This window comes from Phytophthora cinnamomi (genome assembly GCF_018691715.1).
Source record: "Phytophthora cinnamomi strain GKB4 chromosome Unknown Contig53, whole genome shotgun sequence".
In the NCBI taxonomy this organism is placed as follows: Eukaryota; Oomycota; class Peronosporomycetes; order Peronosporales; family Peronosporaceae; genus Phytophthora; species Phytophthora cinnamomi.
In genome coordinates this window covers 1,982,450-2,005,393 of record NW_027150986.1, presented here as the reverse complement: position 1 = coordinate 2,005,393, position 22,944 = coordinate 1,982,450, and the positions used below count along the sequence as shown (strand labels likewise).

At 50.3% G+C, this 22,944-nt stretch overlaps 2 protein-coding genes across 2 annotated transcripts; one reads left to right on the top strand and one right to left on the bottom strand.

Annotated features, from left to right (window-relative positions):
* Positions 1 to 222: 222 nt before the first annotated feature.
* IUM83_00565 (tRNA (guanine-N(1)-)-methyltransferase) lies at positions 223 to 1,085 on the top strand (the record flags this gene model as incomplete). Its single annotated transcript, XM_067924345.1, has 5 exons — positions 223 to 378; positions 456 to 533; positions 617 to 763; positions 830 to 980; positions 1,060 to 1,085. The coding sequence occupies 5 exons, from the start codon at positions 223 to 225 to the stop codon at positions 1,083 to 1,085; spliced, it is 558 nt and encodes a 185-aa protein (XP_067789005.1).
* Positions 1,086 to 1,381: 296 nt separating this feature from the next.
* IUM83_00564 (RCC1 domain protein) lies at positions 1,382 to 22,518 on the bottom strand (the record flags this gene model as incomplete). Its single annotated transcript, XM_067924344.1, has 5 exons — positions 1,382 to 1,608; positions 1,677 to 1,789; positions 1,869 to 1,954; positions 21,032 to 22,242; positions 22,311 to 22,518. The coding sequence occupies 5 exons, from the start codon at positions 22,516 to 22,518 to the stop codon at positions 1,382 to 1,384; spliced, it is 1,845 nt and encodes a 614-aa protein (XP_067788705.1).
* Between the last annotated feature and the right edge of the window lie 426 nt (positions 22,519 to 22,944).

The following is a 22,944-nucleotide window of genomic DNA, read 5'->3' as shown; positions in this document are numbered from 1 at the left end:
AAACGGCCGGACTAAGTTTGGAGTGGCCAATCACGGAATAAGGATACGTGCGACTTGTGAAAAAGGCAACTTTTGGGTATTTTGGTTGAGATGAGACCGTCGGCTGTGGCTGTCGGACTCGTGGCCTTCGCGGCGTGTTGTGCGGTGGGCCTTTACGTGTATTGCCGGCGCGAAGAAGGCTTTGGGCGACGTGACAAGACGAGCAAGCAATGTCGACGCGAAATGCTGCGAGCCAAGCGCCGCGACCGCAAGGACCAGCGACTGCAGGCCAAGAAGATCGCGCGAAGTCAAACGCTCGCTGCCGAACGCGCCGAAATGACGGAGGAGCAGAAGGGCGAGCTGCGAGAGCGAATCCGCATGCAACGGGTGGAGCAATATGTGAGACGACGCCGTAGGAATTGCTGTGACGATTGAGTTGCGGCTCTGACTGGATGGATCGGATGTGGTGTGTGCAGCAAAAGCTCGAGGAAGCAAAGCTGCATGGTGTTCGAGTCGTGGTAGACTTGGCGTTTGCAGTGGATCAGACAAGCCGTGTGGGTGTTTATGATTGTTTTGTTTCGCCCGCGGAAATGCTATTATTGCTGACACTACAGTTGTTTTTTGTTTTGTTTTGAAGGAACGCAACAGCATTTTGAAGCAGCTCGGGTGTGTGTACGGATACCTAAAAACCTGTCCGCTGGACAACCTCGTGTCACTGCATCTTGCATCCTGCACGCAAGAGCTCGATGCTGTGTGTGCCCAGCACGGCGCGTCTAGCTGGAAGGTGCGGGCACTTATCGTCTTGTTGCAAGGGTGGGTATTTGTTTCTCACCTGGTGGCTGCTGGCTAGATTGGAAGGCATGACGAACCGCTGGAAAAACTTTATGACAGTGACAAGATCGTCTACCTATCACCAGACTCCGAAAATGTACTCGAGACCCTTGATCCATCATGCGTATATGTCGTTGGTGGCATCGTCGACCGCTCTGTTCGCAAGGTTGGTTGGTGGCTACCCTTACCTATGCATCTTTTCCCAAATCGAACTTTGCTAACGCGTGATTACCTCGCGGGCGCTAACAGGGTCAGACCCTTTCAAAGGCGACTGAGCGTGGAGTTCGAAGTGCCAGACTCCCGCTTCAAGAGCATTTCGCGCGATCCGGAACGCGCGTTCGAACGCACATCATGAATCTCGATTCTGTTATCATCACGCTGAATGAGGTTGCCAATCATGGCGATTGGGGTCGAGCTTTTAGGAGGGCGGTACCTCCACGAATCGTGCGTACTAAGGGGGCTTAGATGGAATGTTCGGGAGGTCAATAAAGGCCATCGACATCACTCTTGTTGATAATTCATTCAATCGAACGTGCAAGATGGATAATCCTATGTCAATTTAGACGATCACTCACTCGCCAACAATGGTTGCCATACCCGCTATAACACTCGAGACTGCGGCGGTTGCAGTAGCTGTGGCTGTGGCGGCAGCGTTGGTCCAGTTAATTCCCTGTCCAGCTCGTTGGGCCACAGTCGTGTTGTCTGCGTCAATAGACTGGCAGTGGGTGATGGCATACACGAGCTTATCGTGCATTACTTCACGGCACGAGTAGGCGGGTAGGTCGATGGAAAAGAAACCTGTGAAAACACCCGTTGTCAGTTCTGATTGTGAAAATTTCGTGTAAAACGAAACATGAAAACCTTACAGGTATGAGCAATCGGCAGGTACATATCGGCGCGACCTGCCGCCTTGGGCAACCCGGATATTTTGAAGTCCTGGGTGAAGTCTGCAGCGTGCGTCGGCAAACGTGATCGCCCCCTGAAACACACCAAATTACCGCTCGTCAGATCTATTTGACGATGTTAAGATAGCAAGGATGATTACGTGTATGCCTTACCAGACGAATCGTAGGAAATACGACTTCTGCTCGTCACTGAACTCGCCGAGAACGTCCCAGAAGAAGGCAATATGCGGGTCGGTCGCCTGGCAACCGTCACCGTAAATGGTCCGTCGTCGTAGAAGAGCTATGTCGACCGAAGCTTTGCCGCACACAAGTGTCCGCAGCTCGTGCCACGAGAAAAGACGTAGAGTAGGTGCGGGCAGAATAGTTGCCAAACCACGCGACATATCCGCGCACACCGGTGCAAACTCGGTCAGGCGATATGTCTCCACTGCACACGCATACTCCTCGCGATCATCCCACGTAACATGCAAGTGTGCCCCTCCTGGCACTAGCTCTACGGTCTCACGAGTGCTTGATAATACCGTGAAACTTGCGTCCACTATCTCGTCAAACATGGTCTCGGTGATACCGTGGGCATCGAGATTAGCTATTGTATCTACCACCTGGAAACAACCTTGGTGGATGGCTTCAATATCATGACGTGTTACCTGTTGTCCCACCAACAGTTTCCATACAACAGGTGGAAGGTTAAGATCCAACGGCGTCTTGGTACGTACGGCAATACCGGCAAGTTTCCCGAGGAATTCGGCCATTTGCACTCTGCGTGGATTTGAGCGAAGATGTGAGTTCGGAACAAAGAGCTCACGGTTGTCGCCTGTACTCAACAGGGCGTTGGGGCACGGTCGCAACACCGGAAGCAAAGGTGAGAAGGTCTGCAATTCAGAGCTCAACTGAGCCAGGCATTCCCGGTACAGACCACCAAAATCGTCACCAAACTCGCCTACAAACTGACACTTGAAAGCGCGATCAGCCCCACGTAATAGTGCAGGTTGAAGGCCATGCAGCTGCTCAAACGTCTGCGCAAACACACTGTCGCGTTCGCCAGCTTCGCTAGCAAGAGGATCACCACGCTCTGAAAGTTCAAGAGCGTCGTGAGCTCGATGGCGGTCAACCTCAATTTCTGGACGAGCTGCTGCTGGTGCTTGCTGCTCTTTAAGAACACCAAGCCACCATGCAAGTTTCACGTGCTGAAAGACCACACCACGAAGTGCACGCACGCCACGCGCCAACAATGAGCGTTCGCCCAGGGCCGAAAAGTCTATGAAGGCAAGCGAGGTCTGCAAACGACAGTTGAAGTTTCGCAGCACTAAAAAGCGGCGTTGAAGTGCTTCCCGAGATATGCTCCGCAGAACGGGGAATCCTTGCAGTTGCTCTTCCGTGGGAGCAAATTCCTCCGGTGCCATGCGAAGAGGATCACAGCTGAGAAGGGCCTCGGCTCGTGATTCACAAATCTCATTTACGAGCTGCACGAGAGCGCAATCGTGCGCAGGAGTAAACACCCGCTGTGATGCATGCAGGCGGCGCAGTTTAGAATTGTACTTGGTCGCCAATAAACGCCGTCCTGTAACTGAAAATTCTGGTACGGCTGTGAAAGCAACACCCCATTTGGTGTCTCCAGCCGATTGTTGCTGCTGTTGTTGCAAAACTATCGTATCGACAACAGGCACCTCTTCTGCAGCTCGAAGAGCATCGATATCTCTCTCAATAGGGGGTGGAGGAGGGATTACACTCGTGTCTGACACGTCACCGTCCAAATTCTCAGACAAAGCTAGTGCTTGTTCATGCAAGAGCTGACGGTGGCGTGCACGGCGCGCTATCGCCTCGGCTTCTTCCCGAACGAGTGCTTCCATAGCGTGCATATTGGCTAAAATAAAGTCAGCAGCCTGTTCGGCATCATCTTCACAATGACGCAGAGCGTAGACACACCACTCCATTGGGAAGCCCATTTGGCTTAGCGCGATGCCCAACTCCATCCGGAAATTCGGGATAGACCCGTCACCTATACTCCCTTCACCACCTACAAAACCTCCCAGATCTTCCTCTTCTTCACTGTAGTAAGAGTCCTCTCCACTCGCCAGTCCACTGCCCGTCCGTGGTAAACCTGGCTCAAGTCCTCCATCTTCGACACGATGACCGCCGATAAGATCAAGGGAGTCACGTTGGTTGTACAAAGCAAACCCGGGGTAGAATGTGCCTTCGAGTTTGGGACCAGTTCCACCCGGACCAAACGCGACTCCCAAGTCCTTCCCATTGAGAGCATAACTCAGTGTGCCACGCCGCAGGTCCAGCGTTAGTCGGACAACATCTCCTGTTTTGAATTTGTCGCCGTACGTCCCTCGTTGTTTACTGCCGTTGTGCCAGAGTGCACGGTTGCCAATCCAGCCCCAACCTCGATTATCTTTTCCAAGGTAGGAGTCCAAACGGACATCCCGGCGAGCAATGCCCAAAAAGATGTTCGAGCTCGCAGTCACAAAGGTTATCCGTACCTCCCAGATATGCACCCCACCGTCGAAACGCGCCACGCCAATTGCTGTTTGCCAACCCTTGTCACGCACAAGTGACAGTCGTGTATCTCGAGCTTCAAGCTTGAGATAAGGCCCTTTGCGCACGCGGTCCACACGACATTGGAAATTTGACTGCACAGGAAACCTCCATACAAAGCTGTCGCCATCAATGGTGACCTCCTGACCTCCACATGCACCTGTGAAAGCACGCACTTCCGCTTCGCCTCCACCACTTGTCGCTCCTTCCGCACCACCTTCGCTTCCTGCAGCACTTCCACCTTGCAAAATCTGTAGGCAATGAGAACTAGCTGTTTCGCTCTGTGGGGCAAGTCTGACACGAATACTGGTAGCCAAAGGAATACTGACAAGAGATTCTTGTAGCTCAAGATCGTAAGGATGTGCACTCTCGACGCGAATGCATACATCCTCCGATATATCTGACAAAAAGTTGTCGGCTGAAAGCATAAATTCATCCGGAAGTTGAGCCGCTACCCCAGCATCGTTGCTTTCTGACACCTCCTCCCCTCCCTTTACTTCGTTAAGTCTCGTTGGATCCATAAGTGCTTTCATCACACCGTAAACCTGACTCAGCGGCTCGAACCACTCGAAGGCGCTCATAAGGTTGTCGCAATCTAAAGAGTGGAACCGGAAGCTGAAGTTGGCGTTCTTCGCTGACGCAGTTGCTGTCGCACCCAAGTTAGCCAGTAATTTGCAATCTGCGTTAAAGGAAATAGTGGGGTGCAGCTGCTGAGGACGTGGAATGCTCGAGAACGCAGTACCTAATAGCTGGCCATTTTTACAAAAGAAGATCTCTTGTGTGTCCAAGCGTAAACCGCAGCCAAACACATCACCGGGGCTTACTGCACCAGCAGGCTCCACCCAACGCCAGCGATCCACGGTAGTATCTCCTGCAGATAGCACTTGACCATTCGCCGGAGCGAACGAATACGACCGGGAGCCATCAGCACTGCCTCCAACTAATACCCCTTCAAGCGGGAAAGAAGGGGGTGAGAACCCTACAGCGAGCGAGCCACCCATATTCGTACTGGCACTCCACTCCACGACTGTTACTTCAAAATATACGATCTCGGCCTTTACTTCATCTTGCATCGTCATCACCAGTGCTGGAGTGTGCTCAAAACGGCATGAATACACCTCCCCGGGTGACACACCAAGGCCCTCAGCTGCCAGTGCTTCCCGCGCTGCTGCATTACTTCCGTCGTCAGCTCGGAAGTCCAACAAGAATTTACGCTCTTCTCCCGATAGATGCCGAGTAACTGCCATCTTTGACGAATGGCTCACCAGCATTTCCACGAAAGGCTGTTTAGAGAAGTGAAATCGATACGGTAGGCTCAGTGAATTGCCACCGTCACGTTCCAGACAAGCTGCAAGCTCTTGCACACGCTGACCCCGTTGTTGGTCTTCCACTGCCAGCATTAACTCGACAAAGGCCTGTAAGAGAGCGTGCAATGTGAAGCCGCCATCTTGATCTTGACTAAGAGCCATAATCTTGGAACGGCAGTAGAGAAGAGCTTGCTTGTCATACCAGTGTGCACCACGCTGGGTCACCGTAATAAGTGCTCGTACGAGTGAGACGGCAGCCTGCCCACTTGAAGGTTGATTCTCGCGTAGCACTTGCTGTACCAACGCAAATAGTGCTGCCGGGAGTTCTGACCGCAACTGTCCTGGCGTTGTCGGCTTCTCTTGAAACGTGCTAACGAGCAGATTTTGGTACATCAATAACACTTCGACGAAAGAGAGCACATTCTCCACACTAACTGGTGCGCACAGAACCAGATCTTCGTCCGAGAGATTCAGTGCAAATGCAGAGCTGGGCTCACCAGCATTTTCGTCATTCAGTGTGACAACAGGTAAGAGTAGACCACTGCTGAAATCGGATTCGACTGCCCAGAGAGAAGTCTGCACCACGACATCATCGGCTACTGGCAGCAGTAGCTGCATCCGAGATGTGTCAATAGACTGGTTTTTAGTGCTACGGTCTCGTGGAACCAGGCCAGAGCTATCGTTATCACCAGTCGTATTCTCTTCATCTGGAACCTCATTTTCAACTTCAAGCGTTGTAGGAAGCTCAACACCGCCACCTCCTGTCGATGCAGGTGACGCCGCTCGCCAGACACAATGAAACACCTCAACGGACTTCACAAGATCCTCACGTACGCAGCGTATACTAGAAACTTCTGGTGGTTCAAAAGGGTCTTCCTTGCTTCCAGCTACGCAGCCTAACGCCACATACCCCGGCTGCGCAACAGGCCACCATATCGAGCGTAGTTGTTTGCGGTGGAAATCCGGATCGCTTTCTGAATTTCGGGGCAGGCCTTTACCGGTAATATCAACCCGTTCAAAACTCACAGGCGGCAGTAAGAGACCTTGATCATCGGAATCGCTGATAAAAAGCATAGGCGCATCTGGAGCTCCATTACCACACTTTACGACGTCACCCAAGCAAAACCACTTGTTTGGGCTGGGTGTTGTAGACTCGAGGGCGGTTGGCAGAGTCGGTCTCCAAATTGTTACCGCGTGATCTGCCACTGACTTCATCCAGCAGTTGTCATTAACCATGGAAGATTCAAACCGTTTCCGCCACTTATGACGATGCTTGAGCAGTGGGTCTGGTGGTGGAATACTCCATAAGCGTTCGTACGTATCAACTACGACGACTTCAAGGCCGCATGAAAGCAGCATTGGCCCCTTGGGAAAGCATCCATCAGTCTTGCGGACTCGCAGAGGTGAGCTCTCCCAGTTTAGTGTCGCAACCGGCGCAGCATACGTACGAGAGAGAATGTGCAGTATCGTTTCAAATGTGAGATTCTCCAGCGTGCTAGAGAGACCCTGATCGTTAACATCCTCCCCTGCGTTAACTCTGTTCTGATCACTCACGACAAGTGATTCAACAAGCCGAGTCATGCCTGCCCAGCCAACTCGAGTCGGGTGTTCTATCACTTGATCGATTGATCGCTGAAGTGTTGATAAATTCTGCGAGGAGCTGAGATTTCCAGCCAACGTTTGGGATGGTGAACGTGCCATCACCTCACGTGCCATCCGCGAGAGAATCTGCTGGATCTTCCCACTTTTTTGTGCCTTCAGCTGTTGGTGGAGCTGATACCCCTGGTCATATCCTACGTTCATATTGCTTTGGTTGGGTGCATTCAAGAGCGAAATTAACCGACGAAGTACCACAGGATTACCAAGCTCGCTAAGCTGTACGTCTCCATTTTGAGATGCGCTATCAAATAGCCTCACAATTTGAATAAGAATCATGCGTGCATGAATAGCGGCGAGACGTTCACACAGAGTTTCTTCCTCCAGGTTGATTTCAAATGCATTCATCTGTCGAACTCCATCGTCGAAGCTGCTGTTGCATTCACTCCAGAGTGTCAGATCCGACTTGGCCGGCAAATATTCCAGACACGCACTGCCCGGAATTTCCAGCTTCTTGGTTTTTACTGGACTACCATTTGCTCTGACGCCAATACGCTGAGGTACTGGGGGACATACTGCACTGGATTCTGTGAGAGCATAACTTGGGTTTTCGTCGCCAATATCTTGGAAGTTAACCAGCGGTTCAGTTGTTACTGGTCCATTTGTCCCCGAAGTCGATGTACTCGTATCCCTTGGAGTTTGAGTGTCTTGGTGCTTAGGTAAGAGCGCTGGGTTCTCCAGCTCTACACCACTAGTCGATAAAAGCAAGCGCAAGGCATCACCATAGCTGTTACCCGTTTGGCGAAGTGCTTCAGCGCATACTGGCTCGGTTCTCCCTAGAACCATTGATAAATGGCGCACATTCTGAGGGTAGATACGCTGAGGATCAATCGACTGGAAATGGTTAGCGTTAGATTCTGATACATGTAGATAGCAAAAGCACGTGTAGTCGATACTCACCGAGTCCGGACCCCGACTCTGCTGAATCACCATATAGGCCTCATCCATATTACCGGCTGTCATGCGGAGAGCTTCTTCGCACTCGGTAGCGCTGACTACTAAATTCGCTTCTTGAACCCGGGCAAGAAGACGCAAAGTAAGCACTTGTATTTCCTGGAAACCTGGCGAGATGTTCTGTATATAGTTCATACAGCAGAAAGTCATTAGCACGCCTCTCCCCCAAAGAAACTCTCAATATCTTCATCCACCGAAAGCAAAAAAAGTAAACATACCGAACGCGTAGCTAAACCGGTGTCACCGCTTGATCGTAAAACGCGTGTCTTCGCGAGCTCATTCGGGATACTTGGTCGCTGCGACGATGATTCACGATTCACGCTGTCACGACCTAACGCGATACGAAGCATTGAACCGACGCCTCCTTCCTGGGATCGCGGTGATGTTATCCCCGTTGATTCATTTGATGCAAAACTTTCGCGCTGTTGGTAGGAAGCAGGGGAAAGAATTCCGGGTGGCACCATTGTAGAATACATATTTGCGGTAGGCGATCCCACAGCAGGGGTACCGGGGGGTTGAAGCACGGAGGAGCGAGGTGAAGTATATCCACCAGCCCGAGGCGAGTCCACTGCAGGGTTTGGAGAGATCAATGCTCGAGGGACATCACTCTCTGCAACAGAGGTGATTAAACGCAAACCTTGCGTCGCTGCCTGTCTGCTACGCCCGTCAAGTTGACCCTCCGAGGGGGTAGAATTTCCCCGACTGCCGCGGTTCTGCAGCTCAGCAGGACTCCTTGGCACAATCTGAGGTGTTCCAATTTGCGGCTGCTGGTACTCTTGTCCTGGAATTAAGATATTAAGATCACCTGGGTTCTGCAGTGCCGTGACTATCGGAGGTGGTGCATGGCGACCTCCTCCCGATGCCCGGACTTGGAACTCGTATGTCACTAGACCACCCCGAGACAAAATTAATGATATTCGAGACCCCGTTGTGATCCGAGTGCTGGATCCATGAATCCGTACCCCGTTCACGATGGTGCCGTTCTTGCTGAAATCTTGAAGTTCAAATTGTTCTTCTGCTCCGTCAGCTTCTCGTCGCAAACGACGCAGGTGGAAGTGACGGCCACTAACGCTGCGATCGTTTACAATGAGGTCGCAAGCGTCTGCGGCACGACCCACCCGAACAATTGGCGCCGTCAGTGGGAAAGGCGTGTAATCAATTGCTGAATGCCCAGGAGCACCAGGAGTATGGCCGTGCTCAGTCTCATTTAGTGGAGGGAGTGGCAGCAAAACACCCCAAGCACCAAACGGAAGGTCTCCTTCACCTGATCTGTCAGAGCGCTGAGTAGCCCCACGCAAACCATTTGCACCGAAACCCAGGGAAGCAGAACCTGCAAACGACGGGTGGTTAACCTTGCGCCGAGGCGATTGAATGGCATCCATTCCCCAACTTAGAGCATTTTCACTCCCTAATTTTTGGACTACTTCGTCCCGCATTTCAGTTTCGTATTGATCGAGTGCTGAGTCTATCACCTCCTCTGTACCCAGGAAGATTTGCCGCTGCTTAACACATAACCATCGTTTTTGAAGACTAGGTGATGCTTCAAGACCCGAAACGTCTGATTTGCTTGCCCACAACAGTGAATTTTCTGAGGACAGCAACGCGGCTAGACTTGGCACGAGTTGAGAATCCATACTCATAAGCGACGAACTTAAGGTCGGGATTTGTTTCAATATGGACGACAGTGCCTTGGAAGATCTCCACCGAATTTGTTGCTTGTACATTTTTAATCGGCTTCCTAGCACTTCTTGGACAGTGCCGTTCTGAGGCAGATCCAGATCACAGTGAATACCGCATTCCTCACCAGCAAACGTGGCGGACATCATTCTGGAAAGAGCCGTAATGATGTTTTCAACATCATCAAACATATCGACAAGAGCCGGGATGGGCTCGACAACTTGGAGTTTTGTAAGCAGAAATGTATGTGCTCGTGCGTCAGGCTTGATCAATGGCGAATCCGATCCTTCATTGATCGTCTCGACAACAACATGTGCCAATAGGTCAGCCGTGCGTGGATCTCGCGAAATCCCAGTTAAGACACCTAGCGTTGGCGATCCTTGGGTTCCAGTATCTTCTAGTGAAACAACCCCACCTTCCCTAAATCCTTCGACATGCCCTCCAACGATACTCACTGCTGCTACAACTGTTGCCAAGCCATCAATAGCATCCTTTGCTTTTTGCCACAGCATTAGAGAATGCTTATCACGAATGGTAGCTTGTGATTCCGAATCCTCGGCTTGTGTAGTAAAATCTGATGCGTTATTTATCGACTCATCAGTTTCAGGTGATGATACAGTTGACTCGGGCTTTCTTAGAGAGGTGGAATCACTGCCGCCTTTATTACTATCAAGGACTCCGGTCTGGTGTGATATGCCATCGGCTTTCTGGATGTTGGAGTAGTAACCGCAAATGGTGTCCAGCAGTTCGCCAACACTGGTTGACTTCGCAAAACCACGGCTAATCCCAGCGTTGATAGCAACCTTCCACGTTGGATAAAGAGTGAGATATCGTAGGAGTGTCACGACTTCAGCTCCTTTTGCTTCGGCAATATGAGCTTTCTCGAGGGTGATCTGCTGGATCTGTGCAATTCCAATTTCCTTCTTCACAACAACCCCCTTCAGACACCGTGCTGAGTGGCAAAGAGCTGTACTTGAACACTCTAAGCCGAGCTCATGCGAGCACAGACGCGGGCGAAGAAGAAGCGGTCGTCCCACCAATGTCATCAGCATAGCAATGATATCTCCGGAGAACACTGGAGCTGAATGTTGCCCTCGATGGATCTTATTTAGCGCTGAGACAGAATGCTGGGGGAATACCAACATTGCTAGTCGAATACACAACGTAGCTGACGCCAAGTCGGGCGAATTCATTCCACTAATAATATGAGCTATCACCTCGGGGTTAGCTGCAATCATGGAGCCAACATTAGTATTCGCAGAGCCACACGCAAGAAGTACGCTTAGGGTCTGGTTCCGGTAGAAATGACCATAAAGAGCGTCTGAAGGCATCGCTCCAGGTACCTCAGTAGGAAGAGCGAGTTTGGCTCCAAAGTAGTGCAAGAGTCCAACACATACGCGCTTTAACGAAACGCATGAACCCAGTTCGTGAGTTATCGTTAGCGCTGCGCTTGCACTGCCATTTACAGCTGGGTCATCTTGCAGCAGTTTTAAGTTCTTCAACAAGAAGCTAATGAACATGGATAGCACTGGATTCACGCGGTTACTCGTAGAGGCCGATTCACTTCTGCGACTGTCACTGGCATCTTGGAGGGAGCGATACATCAGAGCGCGGGCCATTGCCCAAGCAGCAGCATGCAATTTTACCAGGGGTAATTTACGTTGCGGGTAGCTTCGCTTGATCTGGAGTGGTGTCCGTTTAGCCATTGTGGGATCGCAGACGTGCTTCGAATCAATCTCTTTCATCAATGACTCAAACAGTGCGTCTGAGTTCACAAGACAGCTATTTTCTGGAAGGTCTTTTGCCTGACTCGCATCGTCGGGCACACCATCAAGTCCACAACCCTCGCTTGAGCGTCCAGTGAGAATGTAGGAGCTGTAGAATCCTGCTGCTATACGAACCACTTCATCATTTGCCAGTGAGTTAGATGGAACGGGTAGGGGCAGATCTGCCGATGGGAGCGTCCTTGATCCCGCTCCGAGCTGGCCCTTGTTGTTGCGCCCGAATACCATCACGCGGCCATTTGACATCAAAATGAGTGTATGATAGCACCCACATGATGCGGTTTTGATCTTGGACGATAGAGGCAGTGGCACGTACTGTGCACTATTCTTGTGGTCTTTGCTTCCGATTCCAAGCTGTCCGTAGTCATTTCGTCCCCACGTGATTAATTTGCCCTTCTCGCTGATAGTAACGGTGTGATAATAACCGCAACTAACAGCTACAATCTTCTCATCGCTCTCACCAAGGGATGTTTTGACCAAAGTTGGCATCTTCATATTTCTTGCATGGCCTAAGCCCAGCTGCCCGTAGTCATTCTTTCCAAAGGAATAGACCTCACCGCCACTGGTAATTGCGATGGTATGATAGAGTCCACACGCTACTTTAGTGATCACCTGGCTCGACAATGAATCAACTAACTGTGGGGTGTGCTGATGTTGCGTGTGATCGAGACCTAATTGCCCGCAATCATTCATTCCGAACATGAGTAACTCGCCATTGCTGGAAACAACAGCACTGTGGTGATAACTTACAGCAGCAGTTGTGATGTGATACTTCTCACGGAGACTATCAATCATACGGGGTGTATGGCTCTTCGAAATTGTCGAGCCAAGCCCCAACTGTCCGCGGTCGTTGTATCCCCAAGAATAAACAGCACCGTCTGAAGCTACAGCTAGCATGTGCTCACATCCATTTGCCGCAGCGACCATATTAATGGTGACCCCGCTAAGTGCGCGAACGGGCGTGGCAATGATCACCCGCTCCTCGAATGTTCCATTGCCGCATTGCCCGCTTTTGTTGAGCCCACAGGTGAAAACAGCACCGTCCTTCATCACTACGGCTAGAACTTCGTTTCCTCCAGCGATATCACGAATAGCTTTCGCAGAGAAGAAAGGAACGTGCTCCAACTTGCTCGTTGAGTTGCAGTGCCCCAAACACAGCTCACCGTAGTTATTTTGACCGCAAGAGAATAGTTCGCAATCGTCAAAGCTGGCCACACTAGGCAGCCTTTCAGACCTACTGACTTGTCCTGATGCTGCTACACCCGCGTTACCATTACCAGCCGTCGTGCTCGGCGTTTTTGACCGGCTCAAGATATCGCTTACCGCGGCGATTTTATCATTCCACAATCTTCTTGGGGGACAAAGCAAAGTATTGCCATCCATTTGGTCGTCCTGGGACTCATTTGATGTGTAGACATAGTATGCAGAATCTAGGTCACCGCGGTTATCATCATAGCAGGAAGCGCATAGCTTAACGCTGTCATCATCTCGCTGTCCATAATATGCTCCACATAGTGGCATTTTCTTACATTCCTCGCAGCTGTAGGACCCTGTTGTGCTCTCATTGTACGCAGGACCATTGTCCCGATCAAATATCCCGCAGAACCCAAGGTACCCGATATCAATATTTGTGCCTGATGACGGACAAATTGCTTTAACGATGATGTAACGACCGATAACAGGGTAGGCCAGCTGCTTCGAAATCTGAGCGCAACTGCCATCCAACACAAAGAATGCAACGGGTACTCTTTCATTGCGTGGGCAACATCCATTTCTTGGTGGAAACGGCAACGCTGCAAATTCTTCCGCAGTCATATTGTCAAACTCCTGATAGTCTGATAGATCAGGAGGAGTGCTGGAGACAAAAACGATGGCGGAACGAAGTGGGCTCGAGTAACCTGGCCCAGGACCTCGGATACTGATGTAGCTTACACACATGGGTGTGTCAACCTCGTGCTTCAGCACCAGGTTTACGTTTGCGCCCTTTGCAGAACTATATACTGTTGTATCGTCCAAAAGGCAATTGCGAGCAGCGTGGGAGCTGCTAAACTCCCCGCCATCGCACGAATGGACTTGCAGTTGCAAGCTCTTTCCCAGTTGTAGCTCGTTAGACGAAGACATGAGATAGTTTTGGAGTTTTGTTGCAGGGTAAAATACGTGTGGTGGTAACTCCAGGCGAGGACGTGGATGAAAGTTTACATCATACACTGTGCCGTTGCAAAGCGAGGATACTGCAGGATACAGTGGTCTTGTCATCGTCGTAGCATTAACACGATGTATTTCAGGATCCGAGCGATCAGAGTACAGCGTTACGGTTGCCTTTTCAAAATCAAATAAAACCCCGAATATTCCCCACTCAAATACCTCCTCCGAACTTTTCCACTTGACGTCCAATTTATCTTGAAGGGGGGCATCAAATTCCGAGAAGTCACTGCTTACAATACCAAAACTAAGGGCTGATCGTCCGTCTTTCCCCGCTGCAACAATTCGGACCTCAACGAAAATGCTTTCATTTTGAAAACCGTGGCTTGCAACTATGGTCTCGTACTGATCGTCAGACGAACTACAATCACCGGCGGCCACTGTCGTCCCATTTGGCATGAGTTGCAGATGAACTCCCTTGAGCTTGCCATTCCAACTAATAGTTGCTCCATCAAGTGGCGCTGCAACGAGCCCTCCAGAAACGATTGAGTTAGAAAACTGAAAGTTGGAACTTGAGCACCAGAGCTTTGACGGGATACATGGTGCTAAATTCCAGTGGACATCTGCGTCCTGAACTCCGATCGAAGGAAAGTAGCCGCAACCAGCCAAATCACTTGTGGTTAGCGTTGTCACGTAGCATCTCTTCTCGCCATTGTAAAACTCCACCTGCCGCTCCTCACAATTTAATAAAACACCAAGAACATCCATTCGATTCCACCGAACTCCTCCTGATCCAATCATGTCACTACCGCAACTTTCGCGGTAGAGGAATAATCCACATAGATTACAATCTCCTGGTGTATACGTATTGAGGTCTGTAGTGCCCGTGGTAACACCAACAAATACAGGAATGTCTCCAAAGGAACGTACGGATACTTCCCAATACCAACGGCCCCTGTGGAAAGTTTTGTCAAATACTGCAAGCCCACCACAATGCTGGGGTTTGTTCGTGACCCGCACGTTGTCGTCGTTTCCATCAATACTTTTGTGCGTAATCGTAAGCTTGCGAAGATCAGTGCCAAGGGTGATGTACCGTGAGCAAATTATGTTCGGGTACTTTGACCCTGTGGCAGCCGGAAGTATGCTATACGTCTCAGTACTATCCACGTCCGTCGGCGAGCTATCCGATCCGTCGTATTGAATAAAACTTTGCCAGCCTTTCCAACTTGTAAGTTCTGTTATCAACGATACTAAGTTAGTACGCTGCAGATGGTCCCAGTCGTCGCCTCTGTAAGGGAAACAACAAGTTTCCAGTACAAGGAGCATATCGTGCACTGCACGCTGAATTGTACCCGACGATGCCTTTATTTCACTTGACCCAGTACCCAACCCCGCTTCGATGAACTGTTGGACTTGACGAAGGTGGGTCGATGACGACTTCAGCAGGAAATCCAATAGCTGGAAAAATTCTCTCCCAATAGCATCAGATAGCTGAGGCCCAGCAAATTCCAAATTAATCAGGTAGTGAACCTTGGTAATAGAAGTTTGCCCTATTGAAAGGTTTGCCGCGGCTTGCCCACTACTCGTGCGCACACGCTTAAATGCAGACGAAAGCATGGGAATGACGTGAAGCCGTGAGCTCGGAATGTTTTCGGTGCACTGAAGCAGGCGGGCAAACGTTTTGAGCCCTTGCAAGCGTTTCATCGCTCGTTTCTGATGAATAAGTAAAATATCTCGCATCAGGTCTTCAGGGTGACGGTGAATCGGCTCTTCATCATTCGGGGTGGAAGTAAGCAAATTATTGCTGGACTGCTGAATAAAAGAGAAAATGTCCGCGTGGATTTGTTCATCTTCTTCTTCCATCACTTCCATTGATTTTGTTTCCATCAGCTTGTTTAGCTGTCGGGTAAAACGTTTTTGCTCAGGCTCTTCCAACGTAGTATCCGGCAAGGGAGAACCTTTTGAAAAGTCTGTAGTGCGACAGCAATACCTCGTTAGTTACATAAGGCTGACTGGCCAACACAAAACAAGTAACCTTACCGTAAGTTGTTGCCATCGAAATTCCAGGTAGAAGTTTCATCGGAGAAGACGCTGAAGGAGCAGTTTGGATCGGCGCAGGTGCTAATTTTAAAAGCAACAGAGCTCTGCGGATTATAGGTTCGCAGACAGCGTTATAAAGTGCTTGCTGCCTCTCCTTTGGTTCCATATCAGGAGAAAATCCGCTTGGGGCTCCCGTCTCGCTACAATAAAATCAATAGCCAGTTAAGGGCCAGCATTCACCAAGATTTGAATAGTCAAGGGTTCTACCTGAACACTGCAGCCAGCTTCTGTTGTTCTCTCACGATCCTAAAGCATAGTAAGGCAACGTATTAAGTTAGATGGGTACCCTATACGATAGTAGAAGTCATAAGAGAAAATGTACCAACGACGAAGTTGTAATGCAGCCTTCCAGGCATCAACAACGGTTTCCGCTAGGGCTCCTTCGTTCGAGATAGGTTCTGTTGTGTACGATATGTTGGTATGTTTCAAAAGCGCGGCGAATGTTGCGCGGACAGCACGGTCCACTGCCTCAATTCCACCGCTCTTCTCGAGTGTTGCTTCCACGCTATCTTGCCTCTTCAACCTCGCAACTCGAAGTTGAGGATTTGCGCCACCTGGAGCCGATCCAGGATCCACTGCGTTTCGCACTTTGTCCAAAAGCTTTTTGCCATTACCAACATTGTCTATCACTTGCAGCAAAAGCGTCTCATTGCGGCCCACTTCATTGTTTTCGTACTCCGTCCCAGGTGAGGTAGCTTCCAGTCCACCCCGGAATAGCGGAGAGTGCAGCCATCGCTGACTAACACCAATGCTTGTATCCAGCTCAGCACCGACAATCAAAGTGGCTGCGTAGTGACATCCGACCCAAGCTAATATTTTTTGAAGATCCTTCAGCCATTCGTGGCTTGTTTCAATGGTTTTGTCGGAGCAGCGCGTACTCATAGTCAAAGAATTGTGTTTGAGTGAATGCGGCGCTGGGGGTGGCACTGCATCATTGTCGGCTTTACTGGGCACTGGCAACGGACCCTCGCTTATAGGATAGATATGCTGCGAAAGAATAGTCCGACTGGGCGCGAAAGTAACTTTACGCGGGTCGTATTCTACCAAATCAGACTCAGTTTCAGTTTTTGAAACTTTCACAAGCAATGTATCCGTCCCAAAGAGTTTTGCCAAATCCAAGGGAACAGTCATCCGTCGGATTTCCGCATCCTGTGTCAAATCTTTTACTTTCCAAAACATGTATCCGCTGGAGTGGATGATCTTGTCCCACATGGCTTTTAAAACCTGACCATAAGTCGCAGAGCAACTGGTGTGTTGCTGTAAGATGCAGAGCGAGAGTTCTTTAGACACGGATGCTAGCGCGTTATCCACAAAATCTGCTTCGTTGAAGTGGCCTCTCATTTCAGTGGGTGATTCCAGGTTGATCCCAGTAGGATGTAAAATACCTCGCCTGCTAAGAACCGCAAGTGTCGTGTGCAGTTTGGCTGACAAAACTTCTAATTTGGACCAAAACGGGTCCATCAAAGCTGGGAGTGCACTGCGAACAGAAGGCAATGAAAATATGCTAAGTAGTATAGCTGGAAGTAATTTGCCGGCGAAGCTGTGCTGGATGACGATAGGAAGAAGATAGGTCTGCTCGAGCTGCGTTGTCTCACATTGGTCCAGCCTTTCCGAAACGCAAGCCACCAACTTCGTACAAATCGATTCAATTATCACCCAGCCTCGATTTGCGGAACACGAACACCAGAATATAGTGGCGCGTACCAGGACATTTAGACACTTAAACTCATGGTTCATCTCAATAGTGTCTAAACTCTTCATGAGACTGGTGACATCGCCTGACGAACTCTTCACCACATCGTTCGTATGATCCCAAAGTCCATCCAATAGAGTGCTCATGAAAGTAATCACAGTCTCAGTAACAACAGCATCTGCCGAGCCATCGACTTTGAACAGTACATCAGGGTCTGTCATGAGTTGAAACAACATTTTTGCTGACGTGAAGCCTGGTACCAGCATTGGGATCAATAGCTTCTGTGCTGGCGTTAAGTCCGTCTCAGAATTGCGCCTGTTGACCATCAAGCGGTTCATGACTTGCAATTTATCCAAAAGGGAGGGAAACAAAGTTGAAAATCCATGGCAGATTGCGGATGCGGTTTCTTGCTTCACTGCGTGATAAAACCACAGTGTTTCTCCAGACAGTAGCAGTTTCGGAACGTGGTCTGCAATTGAGAAAAGAAGCTCACGAATTGAACAAAGGATCCCACCAGCCTGGGAAGCTGCTAGCGGTAATCCAAGCTCTGATCCATCTAAACAACTACGTGAAAACTAAATAAGAAAGCAGCATTATGATAGTGAGATAATTAAATGAAAGAAAATCTTCAAATATGGAATAATCCGAAATAGGTACCTCAAAGAAGTTGAGCTTCAGGATCCTGATTGCCACAAGCATTGGATACAAAGCATGGGTTATCAGTGATGCGGTGCCTGCATCATCATTTGATGCATCCATCTCAAAAAAATGTGACGTTATGTTCTCCAGCAGTGAGTACAAGGCTGAAAATGTCGCTTCCTTGGGGTCAATACAGAGAGATCGATAAGGACACCTCGACAGTTGAACCGAGTCTACATCGTCCCCAGGGATATCATTTCCAGCTAAACGGTCGAGGTGGGATAGTAAGCACACGGCTGAATCTGAGGCCTCTGCTGCACAGTGATGATTTGATCTGTTCGCAACACCGCATTTTGCACGGAGAGCGCCAAGTATGTGCCCTGCTTTTCCTGTTGTCGAGATACTTTTAGTCATGTCAAGACTGTATGAACCGGAGGTGTTTACCGCACATAGCTTCCGGACTTCGCTGCAGCTCACCACCTTCCCTTGAATAGTAATTCGTCCTCCACACAGAATCAAGCTGCCACTTTCAGATGTAGATGGCTCAAGATCAGACAGGCTAGGCAGAGCTGTCACTGCTCCAGTTCGGGCATACATTTCTGCTGAACAACAGCCGTCCATCTCTCCCTGAGTATTTACTTCCACTCGGCTCCACTTTTGTGATGTCACCGAAAAGTACCAAAGATCACACAAAAAGACGTTTGACCGGGTAACCCCCCCAAAGATCCAAATATTTCCAAGATCAGAGCACATACTGTAGCTGGTTCTTCCCTCTGGTAACATCGGTTGAGAATCACTTCTCAAATTGCCGCCTGCTACGTCTTTGGAAACTCCAATGCTGTCGTCATGGCACAAGTGCCAGAGTCGATCAAAAGTGTTATATCTCCAGAGATCTGATCTAAACTTTTCTTCACGGTCCTGTCCTCCGAACAAGTACACACACTCTCCGATGACTGCAGAGGAGCATCCTATTCGTGGGCCGGGATCTAGTGATACAGAACTAGGTAGCCGAGACCACGCATAGTCATCGAGGGATAGGTACCACGCATCTCCGATAACTTCATTGTCGACCGATTTTCCACCATACATAAACACAATCGTGTCAAGGCGAACACGAATTGTTGTGGCTGTGTGGAATGCACGCGCTTGGGGCATGGATGTCGCTGCACCAATGGCAGCTTGGATCAATGTCCATGCTGGGAGGGATCCATCCGCATTCTTCACTATCGAGCACTTGTATATGTCCATGTGCCGCGATGCTGCACAGTTGTTTTCACCGCCTAGGACAAGGAGTTGATTGTCATCGATAGCCACAACTTGGTGGTGCCAAATTCCAATTGGAAAATCAGTCCACCTGTCCCAAGTTTTTGTTTCTGTATCGTATACCCAAACTTGATTTGTAGGATCAGTAGGTTGGGGCAAAGCAATATCGTTTGTCAGCATCCCACCGACGACAAACAACTTGTTCCCTACCAAAGCTGAGGCAGATCCTTCTAAGGGTGGGGGGTGCGCTGAAATACCCTCGGGTATATCTTCTACGGTCGAGTGAACAACTGCATTAGACGAAGGCATCATTACTGCACGCGAAATACTATCGAAATCGTGCCCTATTGCGGGGGGATAAGCAAAAGGATGGTGGCCAAGGTTAATGCGAATAATCTCACCACGTTCAAGACTGATACCAGGCATCATACCCGACCGCCTGTCGTCAACAGAACACTGGAATTCAGAGTAGGCGACGCCCAAACTAATCCCATTCCGGAAAAATGTCATTTCTTGAGTATTCAAATCAAGCAAACAGCCAATAATGTCACCAGCTTTCCATTTTTCCCCGTACGAAGATGACCCACTGTTCCAGCGGCGTTGGCGATTGCCGTCATAAGACCACGAGTGAGCATGGTCGCCAACTCCTTCTCCTTGGTCTGAACTTCCCTGGAAATAACCGTCGATCCATCCAACTTGAATCAACCCGCTCGTCACCACCTCTACCTCGTAAAACCACTTGCCTCGGAAGAGTGATACGCCAATTGTGGAAATAGATCCGAAGTTGCTCAGCCCTTCGATCTCTCCTGATCGGTCAATGTCGACACGACCGCAAACTGGGACGACGCAACTTTGATCCAGCATTACAACATCACCATCGTCGTTATCACGTCTGCGCTCCACAATCAATGACGTGGTATAAAAACCAGCAGCTACGTCCACACAGCGACGGGAATTTTTCTCCGGGCGAACTTTTAAGGGAACAGGGAGCAATGCGTCAGCGCTACCACGGTTCCCTAGTTGACCCTTATTGTTCCGTCCAAAAACATAAACATGTCCCTGTTCGGAAAGCAGCACCGTGTGGTAGCACCCACAGGTCGCCCGCACCATTCGCGTATTGGAAGAAAGAGCCACTACGTTTGGCACATTCTGGTGAATTTTACTTCCGATGCCTAGCTGGCCATAATCGTTCCTTCCGAACGAAAAAGTCCGTCCGCCGGCGGTAACAACAACGGAATGGTAGTATCCGCATGCAACAAAACATACCATCTCGTTTGGAAGCGCAGCGAGTGTGGGTACCTTGATCTGACGGTTGTGAGCTAAACCTAGCTGCCCGTAGTCATTCTTTCCGCAAGTAAAGAGCTCTCCCGCGGCCGTACAAATGATTGTATGATACAATCCACAAGCCACCATTGTTACTTCTGCGCCTTCGAGGCTCTTTACAAGTTGCGGGGTCGATTGATGTTGCGTGTGGTCGAGACCAAGTTGTCCACAATCATTCATTCCAAACGTGTAGAGCTCCCCGGTATTCGTGATCACGGCGCTGTGGTGGTAGCTCACCGAGGCATATCCAAGCTTTTTGTCCTTCAATGACTCGATCAGCTTGGGGACATGAATCTTGGTGGCTAAATTTTCATGACCCAACTGTCCTCTGTCATTGTAACCCCACGAGTACGCAACACCGGTGTCCGTCAGCGCGATCATGTGCTCACATCCGTTACTTGCAGCGATGAATTTCACTCGCTGGGACCGCAACGCCTGCACAGGACGGAGCATCATCACTCTCTCGTCGAAGTGCCCCTGACCACACTGGCCACTCTTGTTTAGGCCGCAAGTAAGTACGACACCTTCGTTCGTGAGAACTGCTAGTGTCTCGTTCCCACTAACCACTTGACGGATGTCATCCCATCCACAAAGTGCTACGCTGGTGAGCTGATGCCGTTCAATGTCGTCCCCCGTGCCCAGTTCTCCATACGAGTTCTGCCCACAGCTATAAAGTTCACCGGAGGCTTCGCACTTGCCGTACATTGGTTGCTCTTTCAGTGCGGCAAGTTTCGCGATGGATGTCTCCAAGTTCACTGTACTCGTAGGCGGTTGTTTCATTAGCCATAGCACCACAAAGAGCATGGTCGCAAGTGAGCCGCGGGCCAGTCCTACCTCTGCCAAGGTCTCGATCGTACGAGCACCAATGTGCATTTCGCCTTCAGGCGCATCTTCGTTCACCGGGTAAGCAAGTTCGCCGAGACAGTCACACAAAAGATTGAAAGCCGACGAGGCGGACGGGGCAAGGTACATGCTGTCCGTGTAAGCCGTGGGCTTCAGTGGCTTCAAGTTGTCCTTCACCATCTGTAGTGCTTGTTCATACTGATCTGGGCTTGTTCTGCGCGTTGCCTTCAGCAGCATGACCACCAGGTCCCAGCCCATGGTCATGCAGTTTTGTGTTGGGAGCGGCAGCGGCGGCGGCGACACCTTGCGCAGCGACATGGCGTGTGTTCTGGCAGCTAGCAGCCGTTGTTCGTGCCGGTACTTCTCCTTCTTGATCATCTGGTACAGAGCCTGCAAGCTCTTCACGTAGGCCGCCACCCGCGCGTCGAAGATGCCGGGCATCGTCTCGACGACGTCCCGCTTGCCGTCCTGCGGGTCTTGAGACGGCAGCCCAGCCAGCTGTGAAATGTGCTGGAACAGCTCGTCCACCGTGTCCACGGGGCTCATGAGCTCCTTCAGCTGCTGCTCGGGGCTGCGCGTCTGCAGTCGCCCGGAGACTTCGCTCTCTGCACCGGCCAGCGTTCAACGTCAGTCTACTCAGCCTCTACGATGGAATACTCCCAGCAACTATTACCTTTGGGGAGGTAGCACAGCGCGGCGCCGAACTCGAGGATCTTGTCCATGGCGTCTTTAGTATCTTCGGCGGCGGTGGACGCCACAGCCGAGTCGCCAGCCTTGAGCACGTCGCAGAGCGGCACGTAGGGCGCCTGCAGCGGCCGAAGCTGCGCGTGCTCGCCCGGCGGCTGCGTCACCGCGGCCGGAAGCGAGACCTGCTGCCCCATCGCCCGGCCTCTTCAAGGAGTTGCTTCTGGTGTTGTCTGCTCTTGTCTTCTCGGGGCAACTCGACCAGTGCGGAAGATCGCCAAGCGGGCGGGCACTCTGCGACTCTTCACGCTGTGGATCTTGTGTTGTGTACACGAGCGTGACCGGATTGGACGAAAATGAAATGCTCTACAACTGTTGGGTGGTTTAAGAGCATTATGAAATTTGGGAAATATTCTGGATTTTAACCCGGTAATTCAATTTTTTAATGAAAGTGCAATGTTTGGATTTCCCGATTATCAGGCCAATAGGTAACCCAATAAAAAAATGTTTTTTTTTTAGGGTAACCAAGCTACTGGACGGATGTGTGTGCATATTTCTCACGCTAAGATACGAAGCTGGGGTTAATAGCGGCCGTGAAGCGACAACTATGGCGTCTATTCGAT